General features: G+C 58.8%; 2 protein-coding genes across 2 annotated transcripts in view; one reads left to right on the top strand and one right to left on the bottom strand.

Annotated features, from left to right (window-relative positions):
- Positions 1-318: 318 nt before the first annotated feature.
- GPRIN1 (G protein regulated inducer of neurite outgrowth 1) lies at positions 319-3205 on the top strand. Its single transcript, XM_075542727.1, is given in 2 exon segments — positions 319-357; positions 359-3205. Coding segments are annotated over 2 exon segments (2886 nt in total).
- Positions 3206-4241: 1036 nt separating this feature from the next.
- CDHR2 (cadherin related family member 2) overlaps positions 4242-15700 on the bottom strand; it is a 47981-nt gene continuing 36522 nt past the window's right edge. The window contains exons 17-31 of the mRNA XM_075542726.1: positions 14364-14433; positions 13628-14230; positions 12530-12601; positions 12112-12161; positions 9891-10042; positions 9633-9741; positions 9465-9553; positions 8956-9024; positions 8781-8858; positions 8633-8693; positions 8418-8542; positions 7814-7927; positions 7643-7723; positions 7364-7433; positions 4242-4376 (exon numbers count right to left, since the gene is read on the bottom strand). Coding sequence (XP_075398841.1) covers positions 4242-4376; positions 7364-7433; positions 7643-7723; positions 7814-7927; positions 8418-8542; positions 8633-8693; positions 8781-8858; positions 8956-9024; positions 9465-9553; positions 9633-9741; positions 9891-10042; positions 12112-12161; positions 12530-12601; positions 13628-14230; positions 14364-14433 — 1878 coding nt within the window. The remainder of the gene's footprint in view (positions 4377-7363; positions 7434-7642; positions 7724-7813; positions 7928-8417; positions 8543-8632; positions 8694-8780; positions 8859-8955; positions 9025-9464; positions 9554-9632; positions 9742-9890; positions 10043-12111; positions 12162-12529; positions 12602-13627; positions 14231-14363; positions 14434-15700) is intronic.

Raw genomic sequence — 15700 nt, 5'->3', positions numbered from 1 at the left:
GGGTTTCAGCCCAGCATCAATGTCGTTTTAAGAAGTCTGCCCTTGATCCAGAGAACCACTGGAGGGACTCTGTGAGATGGTTGGATTTGTGTCTCTTATGCCGGCCCACAGACAGGGGATGGGGAGGGGGAGAGTAACTGAGCAGAGAGCCCAGGGAGCACTATTGGCCGGAGGGCCTGAGGAAGGACCATCTGGCAGGCAGTCCACTGCCCAGGAGGAGAGGGCTTCTTTCACGCTGAGCTTCCCAAGTCTGAGTCGGCTCCCTCTGTGTTTCAGAACCAGGCAGCAGCCACGCGCCCGGCATGGTCGTGAACGTAGATGGGCAGTGCTGAAGACCCAGCTTGGCTCCAGCTGCTTCCGAAAACCCCCCAGTCCTCTAGGACCACAGCCCACAGCCTTCTCTTGCCCACAGGATGGGAGCCCAGCCATGAGGGACTGCTGCCCCTCCCAGCAAAAGGCCAACCCTGCAACCCCCAAGAACACCCCTGACCAAGGCCCAGGCATGGATTCTAGACAGGGCAGCCCCAGCGGGGCTGGGGAAGGAAACGCTTGCTCCAAGGGCCCTGATGGAATCTTGGCCTGCCCCTCCTCAACCTGCATCCCTTCCCAAGAGGCAGTCACCAAGGGGACTCTCGAGGCACATGAAGTCTCGAGCTCAGGGACACCAGAGACCCCCTCCTCTGAGAAGTCAGGGGGGTTGAAGGCAGAGCCTGTGTCCTTTGTGAAAACCGAGCCCGCACCGTCAGCGAACAGAAACCCTGTGCTTTTGGAAGAGCTGGAACCCAAGTCTTCAATGAAGGCAGATTCCACGCCCACAGCCAAGGGAGAGGCTGCCTCGTCACGAAAGCTCGATCCCGAGGTGCCAGGACAGACAGAGCCTGCTATCCTGGGAAAGGGGGATCCTGGGCCCTTGGGAAAGGAGGCCTGGACGTCCTGCAGTAGAGGGGATGCAGGGTCCCTAAGGATGGAGGCTCCGGAGTCTTTGAGAAAGGTAGGCCCTGTGTCTTCGGGCCAAGGGGAGCCTGCCATCCCAGAAAAGGAGGTATCCAGGTGCTCTGGAGAAGGGCATCCCGGAACCTCAGAAAAGGTGGGCTCTGCACCCTCAGGAGAGGCAGGGCCCATGCTCCAGGGAAACACAGGCTCTACATCCACAGAAAAAACGGAGCCTGGGCCTTTGGGAATGCTGACTCCTGGGACCTCAGGTAAGACTGAACCCGTGGATCCAGGGACCTCGGGAAGAGGTGCTCCCACAGCTGTGGGGGTGGTGAGCCCTGTTTTTGGAGGGAATGCAGACACTGTGTCCTCGGCTGAAGAGGTTCCCCTGGGAAAGTCAGGGACTGCCTTCTCTGGAGAGGGGGCCCCTGAGGCTGCAGGAATGGGGAAAACAGCATCCGCTGGACAACTGGATTCCATGTGTGCAGGAAAAACGGACCCTGAAAACTCTGAAATATCTCTGAAAACTGGGGGGTCCCTGCCACCATCTGCAGACCAGGCAGGCCCTGTGTCCTTGGGAAAGGGTCCCCTGTCCTCAGGAAAGCCCAAGCCCCAGTCATCTGGGCAGGCCGCACCTGTGTCTGTGGGGCAGACAGAAACTGCATCCTCAGGCAAAGAGGCCCCCACCTCCTCAGGGAAGGTGGACCCCAGTTCTGTGGGAAATCGATCAAAAGCCTCATCTTCCGGAAAAGAGAATCCTGAATCTTCGGGGAGGTTAGACCCCTTGTCTTCAGGGCCAGGCGATGGAAAGTCCTTGGGGACTGCAGCACCCCCACCCTCAGTAATAGCTGAGGTGGTGACTTCTCTGGGAGGAGGCCCACTGTCCTCTGAGAAGGAAGTCCCTGGTGTCTCTGAGAAGGCTGAGTCCCTAGCCTTGGGCAAGGCAGGTCCTGAGAAGCCCAGAGGGCAGGCAGAAGCTGTCCCCTCTGAAGAAATGGACGCTGGGCCTTTGGGGAATGTGAACCCCATGACCCCAGGAAAAACAGCCCTTGTGTCCCCGGGGACGGTGGTTCCCACGGCTTTGGGGAAAGCAGACACGGCCCCACAGAGGATGGCGGATCCTCCCCCTGCAGAGAAGGGGAACCCTGCGAACTCCAGAAAGGTGGACCCCAGTGCGGCCAGGAGCGCAGGGCAGCCGGCTGAGCGCACAGCAGAGTTGAAGCCCCCTGGGAAGGCGGGCCCTTCATTGGGAGGAAAAGCAGCCGTGTCTCCCCTGGAGAAGCCACCCGAGGCTCCCGGCTCCTCCGGGAAAGCAGACGCTGTGGCCTCCTGGAAGGTGGATCCCGTGCAGGCCCCCTCCACGTCTCCGAGGAAAGCAGAGCCCCCTGCCGTGGGGAAGCTGGTCCCTCTGACTCAGTCCGACGCTGGCACACCCCGCGGCGCAGCCGCTCCCCCCATGGGTGCCATGGGCGTTGGGGGCCGCGCTGAGCCGGAGCCTGTGCCTCGCACCCAGGTCTCCAGCCTCAGCCCGAGAGCCCCGGCGCCCACGGGGGTCCTGCAAAGCCCCGGGCCCGAGGCCCCCGCGCCCCCGCCCGGCCCACGGACTCGGGACAACTTCACCAAGGCGCCGTCGTGGGAGGCGAACGCGCCGCCGCCGCGCGAGGACGCGGGCACGCAGGCGGGCGCGCAGGCCTGCATCTCGGTGGCCTTGAGCCCCATGTCCCCGCAGGACGGCGCGAGTGGCCCGGCCTTCAGCTTCCAGGCTGCGCCGCGAGCACCCAGCCCCGCGCCCAGGCCGCCCTCGCGCCGGGACGCCGGCCTGCAGGTGTCGCTGGGCGCCGCCGAGACCCGCTCCGTGGCCACCGGGCCCATGACGCCGCAGGCCGCCGCGCCGCCCGCCTTCCCGGAGGTGCGGGTGCGGCCCGGCTCCGTGCTGGCGGCCGCCGTGGCGCCCCCGGAGGCGGCCGAGCCAGTGCGCGACGTCAGCTGGGACGAAAAGGGCATGACCTGGGAGGTGTACGGCGCCTCCATGGAGGTGGAGGTGCTGGGCATGGCCATCCAGAAGCACTTGGAGCGGCAGATCGAGGAGCACGGCCGCCAAGGGGCACCCGCGCCGCCGGCCGCCGGCCGCCTGGGGCCGGGCCGCTCGGGCTCGGTTCGCACCGCGCCCCCCGACGGTGTCGCCAAGCGCCCGCCGGGCCTCTTCCGGGCGCTGCTGCAGAGCGTGCGGCGGCCACGGTGCTGCTCGCGGGCCGGGCCCACGGCCGAGTGATTTGTGCCCCTTTTGTACACCGAAGGTTTCCAACCTTCTGAAGTTCCCTGGACCCAGGCCCCTTGAAAGGATCCCCTTGGTGGGCGCCAGAGGGGCGGGAAGTCTCTAGGTTCCTTCTCATCCCTTCTTCCTAACCCCGCTCCCCCACTGACACACACACCAGCTCCCACGTGGTCATGAGCCCACAAACCCAGTCCCGATGCCCTCTCTCCGTCCTCAGCTCCCCTCCCTTCTGGTCACAGGGCCACCACGGGGACCTGCTCAGCACCCACCCTCGCCCCTTAAAGCCGGGCAGGCTCCTGAGACCTCCAGACGGGTGTGTTGAGGTCGCTAGGTGGGCGAGACCATGTGCACCAACCTGAGTGGTAAAACTCCAAGTGTGGCAGGATGTGTCTGGGACTCCTGCTTGTGCATGGGCGTGTGAGGCTCTTGAAGAATATGTGAGTGTGTCCGTGTGGCGGGCTGGTCCCCAGAGCCTGGGCCTCTCTCCTGCATGCTGTTGGTCGTCCTTCCCCAGTCCACCTGAGCCCACTGGTCCAGCCCCCACTCCCATCACCCCTTGCATCTGGTCACAGTTCATAATCCCCAGCTAGGGCAACGGACATGCCCTGAGGGCCCAGCTGAGAGGGAGAGCCCAAAGCCGATCTGAAGGTCACAAACAGGCTGGGAGGTCACAGTTGCTGGTCTTGGGGGTGGGATGGCTAGCTCATTCTACAACACAGCTGTCCTGTAAAGTTCAACCTTGTGCTGCACCCCCCCTCCTCCGTGCTGTGAGCCCCCACAAGTCCCTTGTGACCACTCAGTGCCCCTGCACCTGCCCCTCCAGCCGTGTTTTTGGCTACAAACTGTCACAGTATACAAGTATACATTGATAATAAAATCTTTTCCCCAACCCTCGTCTGGTGTGATTGGCTAAAAGCAGAAGTGGGCAGGGCAACATGACATATTATTGCAGCCCGAGAAGGGGAAATAGTTTAGGGGGAGACCTGGAAGAGCAGGAAGTAGTGTGGGACTCTGTAGTGCCCCACCTGTGGTGTCACAGGTCTGTGGTATCCAGGGCAGGGTTGGTTAAGGACAGTGCCTCCCCTTTGTCGCCGGTGTCCTTGTGCCTCCCTGACAGCACCAGGCTCAGTGGTTCAACATCTGACTCCATCGGACTGGGCAGCGACTCCTGAGGGGATAGGGAAAGCAGGTGAGAAGGCAGGGCACGAGGGAGGAGTGATCTCCGAGGCCCTGGGGGAGCAGGCAGGCATCCTAGCCAGGTAGCTTAATCTTTGGGGATTGCCTGCCCCTCCTGGACCTCAGTTTGCCCACTATGTCTCCTGCTGTGTTGATGGGCCTGGAGGGTCAGCACGGCTTCACCCCTTGCATGGGCACAGCAGCACTGGGAGGCCAGAGTCATGCCAGGCCTGTGCCAAGGATCCATCCTGAGGAGATTGCTACCCCGAGTGCTGTGGCAGGCACGGTGCTGGCTGTATTCCTGGATACTCACAAGGGGAGGGAGCTGGTCCCTATTTTATAGATGCACACACTGAGGCCTGGGGCACGTTCATGCCAGAAAGGGGCAAGGCAGGGTTTGAAAGGCTAGTCTCACTGGCACCCAGCCCTTGCCCCAACCACAGTGGAATGATGCCTGAGGTTGGATTCAGCATCTGTCTCCTCCACCCTGTGAAGGACAGTATGGCCAGTGTCCCACCTGCAGTGCCTCCTGCTGCCCACTCATCTGACCTGCTCTCCTACCCATTCCCAGCATGAGGTGCCGAACATGGGCGCCTGCCTGTGGGCTGCTGCCTTCTTGCTCTACTGCAGAGACCCCACAAGGCCAGACGGGCCTGCCCACTCAGGGCTATTTCCAGACAGGGCTGTTCCAATCCCTGGTAAACAGTAGCGTGTCTGAGGGGCAGGGTTAGACCATTCAGCCTGTGCTCCCCAGAGCCTTGGCCAATGACCCTGAACCTGGGTCTGTTGTGCATGTGGTCTGGGAGACTGGAGACCCCGGTTGAGGTCTGGCCCTGCATTGCAATTCCATTTCCTTATTGGTGACTTGAACAGGGGAGAGAAGGTGAAACTCGGCGGTCATTCCCCCCACGCTCCACACCACCATTTTGGAGCTCGGGGTTGCAGCGCTCCCTGCTGGCACTGTGTGAGCTGCTGAAAACCAGCATGGGAAGCCCTGGGGTAGCCCTGCGTGGGGGTTCTGGTTTCAGGTGAGTCAGCAGCACCTAGGGTTTCCCTGGAAAAGGCACTACCTGGTTTTCCACCCAGGGACAAGAGTGGGTGGGAGACTCCAGAGAAGGCCAAGTCCCAAAACTGAGAGGAATTGGGTGGAGCGTCAGCAGCTTCTGGGGGAGAACCTCAGAAGTTTCCTGAGCCATCCCACTGGCTTCCCTTAGTGCTCCCTGCCCCTCCCCAGCCCACAGGCCCAACCCCCCATGGAGCCAGTCTCCCCACCTCTCAGTCTTCCCTGGGTGCAGCCTCTGCCTGGGCCACCAGCCTACTCTCAGCCACCAGTTCTGTCCTAAATCACCTTCCAGCAGAGATCAGCAGTCATCTCCCTCTCCCTGGGGTCCCTCACGGCAATCACGTGATGCCCGAGAGTGGCTTGCTGACCAAAATTTTCCAAGTCAGGGGTCCTCAGAGAAATACTGACACATGAGGGGAAGGTTGGGAAGCTGGGGGGGCAGGGCTGGCAGACTGGCAGGGCCCGCATGGGCAGTGCTGAGTGGAGGGTTTCGGGGGGGAGTGGATGGGTGCATATGTAACCCTCCCTACAGAACTGCAGATTCAGAATGGAGAGGGGGTTTCTCCCTCTGCTCGTGCTGTGCCTCTCCAGATAGAGGAGACCCTCCATTCACCCACCCACCACCACCAGTAGGCACTGGAAGCAGAGGGTCTTTGCTCTGGGTCTGTGGAAGTGGCTGTAATCTCTGTGGAAGCAGATCGCCAGGTCTTTCTCCCTTGGAGCCGCTGGGTAAGTTCAAACTGTCAATGTTCAGGTTAGCAGCCAAGCACTTGCCATTGGCGTAGTGGGGGTTTCTACCTGCCAGGGTGCCTGTATAAAGCCCTCTGAGGCAGGGCCAGGGAGGCGGAGGCGCTGGGGGAAGATGCCTAGTATTGGATAAACAGCATCAGACACCCCGCCTGAGGCCACACCCTCAGAAAAGAGTCCTGTCTAGTTGATGTTGGCTCATGGTGGGTCTGTGAGTACCAGAACAGAACTGTTCCGGACATAGTCCTGCCCCTGAAGTAGATCACCAGGCCTTTCTGCTGAGGCACCTCTGGTTGACCCAACTCTTCAGTTTCCTGGATTACAGTGAGCACTGTGCACCATTTACACCTCCCAGGGTGCGGGTGGCTCTGAGGTCCCTCGTGTGTGAGAACCCTCGGTTCTCAAGTCAGGCTGCATGCTGGAACCCCCGGGTGCTCTTACTTCATCCGTGTGCCCAGGCGCCACCCAGGTCAACAGAATCAGTCTCACAGGAATGTTGCCCAGGGACTAGTTTAAGGAGCTCCCAGGTGAGGCCAGGTGGGCAGCCAGGTGGGGCCTATGGAGGTACTCTAGCTGCTAACATGCGTGGCAGCACATGGCACTGCTGTTTAGTGGGGTAACTTCGCCTCCTTTGCTCAACGTGTTTCTTGTCTTCCCAGCTCTCCCCCGCCCCTGCTAGTGTTTATGGGGTGCTTATAAAGGGAGCCCTGATAGTGTAAGGGTTGCAACCCACACAGTCGGCAGTTCAAAACCACCAGCAGCTCCTCAGGAGAAATGCTGGGCTTTCTACTCCTGTACACAGTTATAGTCTCAACCTACAGGGGTCCTCGGGATAAGTTGATATTGACTCAGTGCCTGAGACTGCAGTTTGGATAAAGAGATGGGACAGATATGTGAGCACTCGCTCTGGCCAGGTACTGTAGACAGGTGATCCCCAAAGCCTTGCGGCATGGGCTTTCCAGCCTCTATGTGACAGAGGAGAAACAGGACCAGAGACGTCATCCACCCAGCATTCTGCAGCCAATGATGGAGGGACAGGGACTGGACCTTAATCTATAGTCAGGTGCCTTCCCCGGGGCAGGTGCAGAGAGGCAAGGGGCCCTCCAGCTCTGCCCAGAACCCGGCCCCAGAGAAGGACTCTGGGTCAGAAGCCCTAGGCACCAACTTACCTTCTGACTTGCTTTGAGCTCCTGCCCGTCTTGCTGCAGGTCCACTCTGTTGTCATCCAGGGAGTTGAGGCTAGAGGAGAAAATGGAGCTCAGGGGGAATGACAGGTTGACAAGACCTCCCTGTCTGTGACCAAAAGCCCAATACCCCCCTGCTATCACTGTCATTCCTTCCTACCACAACTACCACCACCATCACCACCACGACACCATTCCCATGACCACCACCACCACCATCATCATCATCATCAATTAGCCTGCCCCAGTAGGGTCACTGCTCACCTGACATGGTCCAAGTCACTAGAAGAAGAGAGAGACTCGAAGCCCAGGTCCTTGGTGGCAAGGTTCAGTATGGGGTTGGCCCTAGGAGAGAAAATTCCGAATTGGCCTTCCAGTCAAAGAGCTCCAGCCCTGAACCACGGGGCTTCTTCGCCACGCTTGAGCCCTGCTCACCGCTCAGTGTTGTATATGTTTGTTCCCGGGATGACAGGGCCTGAGGGTGTCACCCCTGCTGCCGTCATCCGGGCCTCTTTGGCAGCCTTCAACGCCCAAAGCTTCCGGTGGTAGCTGTGGGAAGCGGGCAGGAGGTCAGTACTTGCCCCTCACCCTGGAGTGCACCCAGTACAGGCCTACCCTGATCCAGGCAGGCCGAAGAGTCAGCGAAGAGAAAGAGAAGCGGTTTGCTGACGGCCACACAGCTGGCCAGCAGTTGGTCTGGAATCCAACCCAGATGTGGCTCTGACGCCATATGCATTTGGAGCGGGAAAATGCAGCAGCACGTATTAGATTCACAGAATGTGCCAGACATCTTGCTGGGTGTGAGATGGACATGACCTCATTAAGTGAACGCACATGACTTCATTGAGGAACCTAGTATCGTGCCCACTGCGTAGATAAGGAAACTGAGGCACAGGGAGAGAGGAACACGTTCTCTATTGGCCGTGTTCTAAGATGGAATCACCAGGGATTCGAAGCCAATCTACTTGATGCCTAGAGATAGCACTTTCTAGCCCCCTACTGTCCCTGACCGGAGACCCGCCGGTGGTGGGAACCGCACCTCTTCCGGAGACACACGAAGGTGATGGTCGTGATCACGAGGGTCAGCAGCAAAGCCAGCGACAACCCCACGATGACGCTGATAAGCACCTGTGGCAGGTCTGACCCCTGGCTCTCCTGGGAGCCCTGAAGAAGAAGGACAGGTGAGGGGGGTGCTGCTGTGAGTCAGCACCCCTCCCCCCATTCCCGAGTGACCTCTACCCTGCCGACACTCACCAGCACCACCAGGCCCAGCTGGAGCAGCTGTGTCAACGAGTTCTGGTCTTTCCGGATCAACCTGTCCACAGAGCCTGCTCAAACCCCGGGGCACTGGAGCCCGGAGATGTCTCACCCACCCTCCCCTCCTGAGGGTGACCCCACTCACACACTCAGCTCATTGAGGGTTAGGGCAGTCCCATTGTGAAAGACGAAGTAGGCATCAAGGTAGGAGCGACCCCGGGCCCTGCAATGGAGTGGGGGACGAAGGGAGTGGCCCAGAACCACCCAGCAGTCCCCTCTCCTTGTCCCCAGCCCCCACCACTGGGCCAACATGCACTCACCGAGTTGTGGCATCTATGTCCTGAATGTTGACGATGTAGATGGTCGTTCTGGTCGCCTGGGTGAGAGCTCTGTAAAGGCAGCAAGAGTTTCAAAGGCCTGGGGCCGGCGCCTCGGTGGACGAGTGGAGCGAGGCATTGTGGGAATGAGAAAAGTACACCTTCTCTGTATAGTCCAAGCCCTAGCTCCATTGGCTCAGCAGCTAGCACCTCTGCAGATCAGACACGATACCCCTTCCTCTGGGGCTGGACTCAGCCTGGCAGGCAGCATGCCCTTGTGCGTGTAAACGCTGTGCAACTGTCCATGGCAGTCCTGCTTAGGCATCTCTCTGTACAACCAGCCAGAGGCTCTGAGGACATGGGGCACAGGGGGATAGGTGCAGAGATCGAGGCAAAAGCAGGGGAGCAGTCAAGTGGGTCAGAGAGAAACAGTCTGCTTGGGTCTTGTCTAAGATGAGGCTCCTCATCCCTATTCTTCCCCCACAGCCCCGCACCAGGCTCCCTAGACCTACGCCTTGATGTCCTCCAGGTTGGCGCCCACCTCCTCCTTGGGCACAGAGAACTGCAGCCTCACGCGGTAACTCTGGTCCACGGTGAAGAGCTGCAGGAGAAGGGTGTTGGGGGGCGATCAGGTGTGCGGGCAGGGGGCTGCCAGGGGGACCAGGGGATCCAGCACTCACATTCAAGGTGGTCTGGGCTTTCTGGACATCACCCATGGAAGGTTTGTCCTTGGCCTGGATGGTCACCTGGTAGGTGCCCTGGAGAGTGGAATCTAGGTTGGTCACCAGCCTGGGGAAGGTGAGAAGAAAGCTCGGGCTTAGAGCTCAGCTACACTCCTCTGGGATTCACTTGCCTACCTCCCAGGACAGGGGGCTCCTCACTGCCTGGGACAGTGAGACTGACGCCCCCCTCCGATCCCAGGGCCTGCCCATGGTTACTCAATGTTGCCAGTGAACACGCTGTCCTTTGAGGAGGTGACAATCTGGAAGAAGCCCTGGAAAGAGGTGGTGGCCCCGTTGTCAGAGAGGAAGTCCACTTGGAGGATGGAGAACACGATGACACCATTGTCCCCCGAGTCGTTGTCTCTGGCCTAGGAGCAGGAAGGGACGGTCTCAGGGGGCCACATTTGGCACCCCACAGCCCGCAGCAGGAGCCAGAGTCTGGGTGACCCAGGAGGCTGGCCCCTGGAATCCCCCTCAGTCACCCCATCAACCAAGGGTAGAAGTGTGCGCCAGAGGGTTTCCAATGGCAGATTTCTCCAGATCGCCAGGCCTTTCTCCTGAGGCACATCGGAGAGGACTCACATCCCCTCCTTTGATTCGGTGACTCAGACAGAGCGTCCTTCAGCCACGTCAAGCAGCAAGTGCGTCACACAAACAGCAGGTATGTTCTACAAGTCCAGGCTTGCACACATCTCAGACCACAGCAGGAAGTCTCCCCACAGGGAAACCTGGCCCTGCCCTATGCCCCCCACCCCACATTTACAACACAGAGACTTTCAGATTTCCTGCACACCCCCTGTGCACCAGGCAGGCCCTGGGTCCTGTCATCCAAGTGTCTGCCAATGTGAGACCAATTTCCCTTGGGGGACCAAAAAATGATTTAGGGTGAGATAGAGGTGCATTTTGCCTATTCTCACCGCATTCTGGTGATGCGGTGGAGGAAGCATTGGGCTGCTAACCACAAGGTCAGTGGTTCAGAACCACCAGCTGTTCCTTGGGGGAAAGATGAGGCTGTCTGCTCCTGTCAACACCGACAGGGCCTGAAACCCCATATAGAGTTGCGCTGAGCAGGAATCCACCAGATGGCAGTGGATGTGGTTGCTGGTTTGGTTTGGTTTTGGTTTTATGAGTTGGAATCAACTCAGTGGCAGTGGGTATGTGTGTATCGGTGCAAAGTAAATCAATTCACAGAGCCGTGAGGCCGCTGGCATCGTTGCTCAGGATGAGGCCCCAGCTGGTGTTGTTTCAAGGAGGATCCATTTATAGGATATTGATAAACGAGCAATGTACACAGGTCCATCACGAGGGCTCTCTGGCGAGCACGAGGATGCAATCGACTGCAATTGACGAAATGGAGAAACTGACTTTTTAGGGTGTGAAACTCCCCCTGCCTAGGACCTGTCCACTAGTTACTGACGCATGGTGGCTCTGTGGGTGCAGACATCTGAAGCAGACTGCACTCCATAGCCTTCAAGGCTGTGTTTTAGGAATACGTTGCCAGGCCTTTCTTCCAATGCACATCTGCTGGCGTGGAGCAGCCACTCTTCAGGGAGCTGCGCCACCCAGGGGCTCCTGGAGCACCCAGAAAGGGACCCTTCCGGCCCCATTTTACAGAGGGTCCAGAGAGGCACACTCAGAGCAGAGGGCTGGCCCTCAGAGACCAGCCACCTCATAACCCTATTGCCGGGAGGGAATGTCTCTGATTTGCCAACTTCATGCCCAGAAAGAAAGGCTCCCTGGTGTTGTAGTGTTTACATGCAGGGCTGTGATCCGAAAGGTCATTAGTTCGAACCTGCCAGCCGCCACTCTTCAGGAGAAGGATGTGGCAGTCTGCCTCTGTAAAGATACAGCCTTGGGAGCCCTGTGGCGTGGTCTACTCTGTCCCTCAGCCTCCCTATGAGGCGGCATTGACCGGAGGGCAATGGGGTTGTGTCCAGGAAGGGAAACCGAGTTCTACAGAGGGATGGCAGAGCAGGGAGAGGCCCACCAGTTATTATGAGGGGCTTATGCTCCCACGCAGCATCACCACCAGCCTCTGCTAAACACACTCCAATTCAGCCCCATCAGCTCATTGTTATAATGTTGCTTGGGAAATTATGTAGCCACAAGGAACTCATTTAATTTACAATTGGCTATGGCGTCTCCATAACACTCAAGAACTGTGATGTAGTGAGAAAAATGTAGCCTGCGAGTGGTTTTCATAGTCATGAAATTTTGATAAATACTAACTGTAACAGTGAATGACATCTGATCACATCAATTAGGCGGGTGTTAACATCCATCCTGGGGTTTCCTTTCCTTGTGCGGGAGCCCATCCATTTCCTTCCCGGTGTTCAAGCTTTTGGGGGGAGTGTCTGAAGGGCCTGGAAGCCTGAATCCTGTGTAGATTGGGCCTAATGTGTCCACCAGCTACCAAAGGGTGGAGTCAAAGACTCACCTGGACAGAAGCCACAAGCTGGCTGGGCATCACAAGCTCCGGAATGATCACTACAGGCGAGAACAGGAAGCGGGCAGTGAGGGCAGGGGCACCGAAGTCACCGCTTTGGAGCCCAAGGCAGCTATTCGGGAGCCAGGGGTGAGTTAGATGTCATCCAAGTGCCATTGCACAGAGAGGAAGCGTGAGGCCCGGAGCGGCATGGCCCAGGTCAGACATGAGCCCATGCAGAGCTGGAAGGGAAGCCCAGGCCTCCCCCTGTAGGAACACTGGGGCGAGGCTGGGTCGGAGACCTCTCTCCATGTTTAAGGTCCCACCTGGGGCCTGAGGAGGGTCTATGGGCGCTACCAAGGGCGTCCTGGTCAGTAGGACTCAGGGTATGTATGTGGGGGGAAAGGGGGGTTGAGAGGTTGCTGCTTACCGAAAGTCTTATTCTCCAGAAGGAAGTAGGGTGCATTGTCATTCACATCCTCAATAGTGATGGGGAGGCTTCCTAAAGGAAAAAGTGATTGGCTGTGGGCACTGAGCTCTGGGCCAGGACCCATCCACCCTGCAGCCTCCCTCTGGTGCACCTTCCCCTGGGGTGCCTTCCCACCTTCTCCAGCCTGGGTGGGAGAGAGTGACATATCCCCACCTCAAGAGAGCCACGGTGGGCAGCTTGTTCAGAGACTGGGATCAGCCCAGGTATGTCCCTGCTACTGCCCACAACATGACACTGATCCTTGCTAGCTGCATAAGCTCTTAGGGGCTGCAGCTCATGTTCCTCACAGGGACCGCCTACCTTAAGGAGTGGGGGGCTTACGAGGTGCCTGGCATAGTCCTTGCCTGTAGCAAGGACTCAGTATAAACTACCTGTTATATGGCTATTGTTACTTGGAGTTCCTGGGTGGTACAGTCGGTTAACTGGGAGGTTACTTGTTCAAGTCCACCCACAGGTGCCACGATAGAAAAGCCTGGCAATCTACTTCTGAACATCAGTCCAAAACCCTATGGCTGTCACTGAAATGTACATGGAAAATTGGGGGGTAGGGGGAAGACCAGAAAAGGAAAAAACTCTGAGGATATAAAAAGGTTTCACATATTTGGGGGTTGGGAAATATCAAAAAAGCACAGTTCTATGTGACACACCTGGGGATGCCATGGATTGGACGGAATGACAGCCCGATTGCTTACTGTCCTTTGGTGTCAGAGGTGGGATAATGGATTCACGCCTCTCAGACTGTGAAGTGTGCTCTTCCCTTTACACCACCTCGCAAAACCACGGCGCCAGGAAAGTGCTACTGTGTGCCGGGCACGCCACTCAATGGAAGTGTATGTGTGCGTGCCCACTGAACTTTCGCTAGCTGCTTGTAGGCCACCTGGACGCATGCTTAGGCGAGATGCCAGGACTTGCTCCAGAGATACAAATGCATCAGAAGCCAAGCAGATTTGAACCCAGACCTGTGGCCCCCAGCCCATCGAGTGGTCCCTCAGCCTCTGGACTGCAGCCTGCCGTGGCCGGCAGGCTGGTCTCCCTCACCCTTGGCACTGTAGGCCTCGAAACGGGGGTCCGTCGTGACGTCATGGGCCCGCACAACCAGAGTGACCAGGTCGCAGAGCTCGTAGTCAATAGCCTCGCTCTGGTTGACGAGCACAGAGCCATTGAGTATCACAGAGAACCAGCCATGGCACAGGCTGCCTACGTCAACCCCAGCCTTGGTGCAGATGACGTCCACAAGCTCAATCGTCAGCTGAGCCTCAGTGTCCTCGTCCTGGGCAGCCACCTGAGCCACGGTGCCATATGCCGAGCCGTTCTCGGCCACTCGGATGCCCCGGAGCGAGTCCGGTGTCAGGGTGGGAGGGGTGTCGTTCACATCCTCCACAATCACAGAGACCGTTGCTTCAGCTTCCATCTGTGGATCTGGGTCCGTGGCAGTCACGGTCAGACCAAAGAAGTTCTGCGTCTCATAGTCCAGAGTCACGTCCATGGGCAGCTGGAGCCGGCCGATGGCCTTGCCAGGCCCCAGCTGTGAGCTTCGGATCAGGAAGTTGTAGGAGCCATTCCCTGCCACACTGAAGCTGATGCGGTTGTTGGCTTCTGTCTGGTCCGCATCCCAGGCCTCCACCACGCCCACCAGTACTCCTGTGGATGAGGGCAGAGGGTGGAGGGACCCCTGCCTGGCCCCTGGGAGCCTCCTCTGCCATCTCCTCCCTTGGGGACTACACCCCCTCCCTGTGTTGGGTCACATGCCACAGGGTGGCCTGAGGGAGCTTACCTGAGACCCTCTCCTTCACCGTGAAGTTGTAGGCAGACTGGTTGAAGACAGGCAGGTTGTCGTTGATGTCCTACAGGCAGAGGCAGGCCTGAGTCCTCTGAACCCCGGCAGCCCTCGGGGTGCACCCACCCAGAGCAGACCTTGGCGGGCAGTGGGGCTGGGGGGAGGGTATCCCAGGGAGATGTCTTTTTCCATAGGGAAGAACTGGGGGTCATCCCTGGCTGGTGGGCCTTCCATGCATCCATCACCTATCTGTCAGCAGAGGGGTCTTTCAGACTAAGACGAACGAGGGAGGAAGGCCTGGCGAGCTACTTCCCAAACTCTCGGGACCCCAACAGCCTGAGGGGCAGCCCACGGTCAGTTTGGCACAGGGCTGGGCAGCAGTGCTTCATTCCCCTGCACCTAGGGCCACCGTGAACTGGGTGCCCATGAGACAACAGCTCTCAGACCCGATCTGAGAACCCAATAGGAGAGGTATGCGGGTGTCCGTGAACTAATCCCATGACCTTCCCGTTCTCTTGTCCCACAAACCGGTTGGAGCCCCCTCCAATGTCCTCTGCTCTGAGTCTCGGACTTTCGTCCATGTCTCCTGACACTGCCACCTGGTGAGGTGTTACCCCCATTTCACAGGCAAGGAAACAGCCTCCCCGAGAGGCCAGGGAGGGCCCAGGTAACCCGCCTGGATTCAGTGACTATGGCGGGACCTCTGCAGTTAGTGATCCACCACCACCAAGCTGCCCCTCCCCCACGCCTGAGATCCTGCTTTCCTGAGGGAGGAGGGGCCCTGGGTGCTGCAGAGGGGCACCATGCTCGGCTGCTAGCAGAAAAGCTGGTGCTTCAAGCCCACCCAGAGGCACTTTAGAAGAAAGGCCTGGAGATCGACCTCCGAAAAATCAGCCATTGCCCTCCCCCAGGGGGCCCAGTTCTCCTCTGGCCCACGTGAGCGCCACAGGTGGGAGCCGAGGGCAACTGATGTGGTTCTAGGATGGGTCCTGCCCTGTCTACGCCTCCGCCAGGCCCAGCTTGAGTCCCCACTGCACAGATTTCTTACTCTGCCACCTCTGTTCGCTCCCATTATGTTACCACAACGCCATGTGGCCCCAGCTTTGCCTCCTCCCCCTCCTGTCCAGCTGACCTCAGGGCAGAGCTGGGTCCTGGGGACCTACGAGGTCTGGGATGCAGAGTCTGCTCTTTTCAGCTCTTGTCTTCCCTCTGGGCCCTGACCCACTCCCCGTGCACACAGGCACACACGTACATGCACACACACACACAGCTCGCAGCCCTTGTCACAGTGTGACCACTCTGCCCCTCGCTTCCTCCCTCACCACTGACACAGG

The sequence above is a fragment of the Tenrec ecaudatus genome, chromosome 2, assembly GCF_050624435.1.
Source record: "Tenrec ecaudatus isolate mTenEca1 chromosome 2, mTenEca1.hap1, whole genome shotgun sequence".
Lineage (NCBI taxonomy): Eukaryota > Metazoa > Chordata > Mammalia > Afrosoricida > Tenrecidae > Tenrec > Tenrec ecaudatus.
The sequence above is the reverse complement of the archived record's forward strand: the minus strand, read 5'-3'. Positions and strand labels throughout refer to the sequence as shown.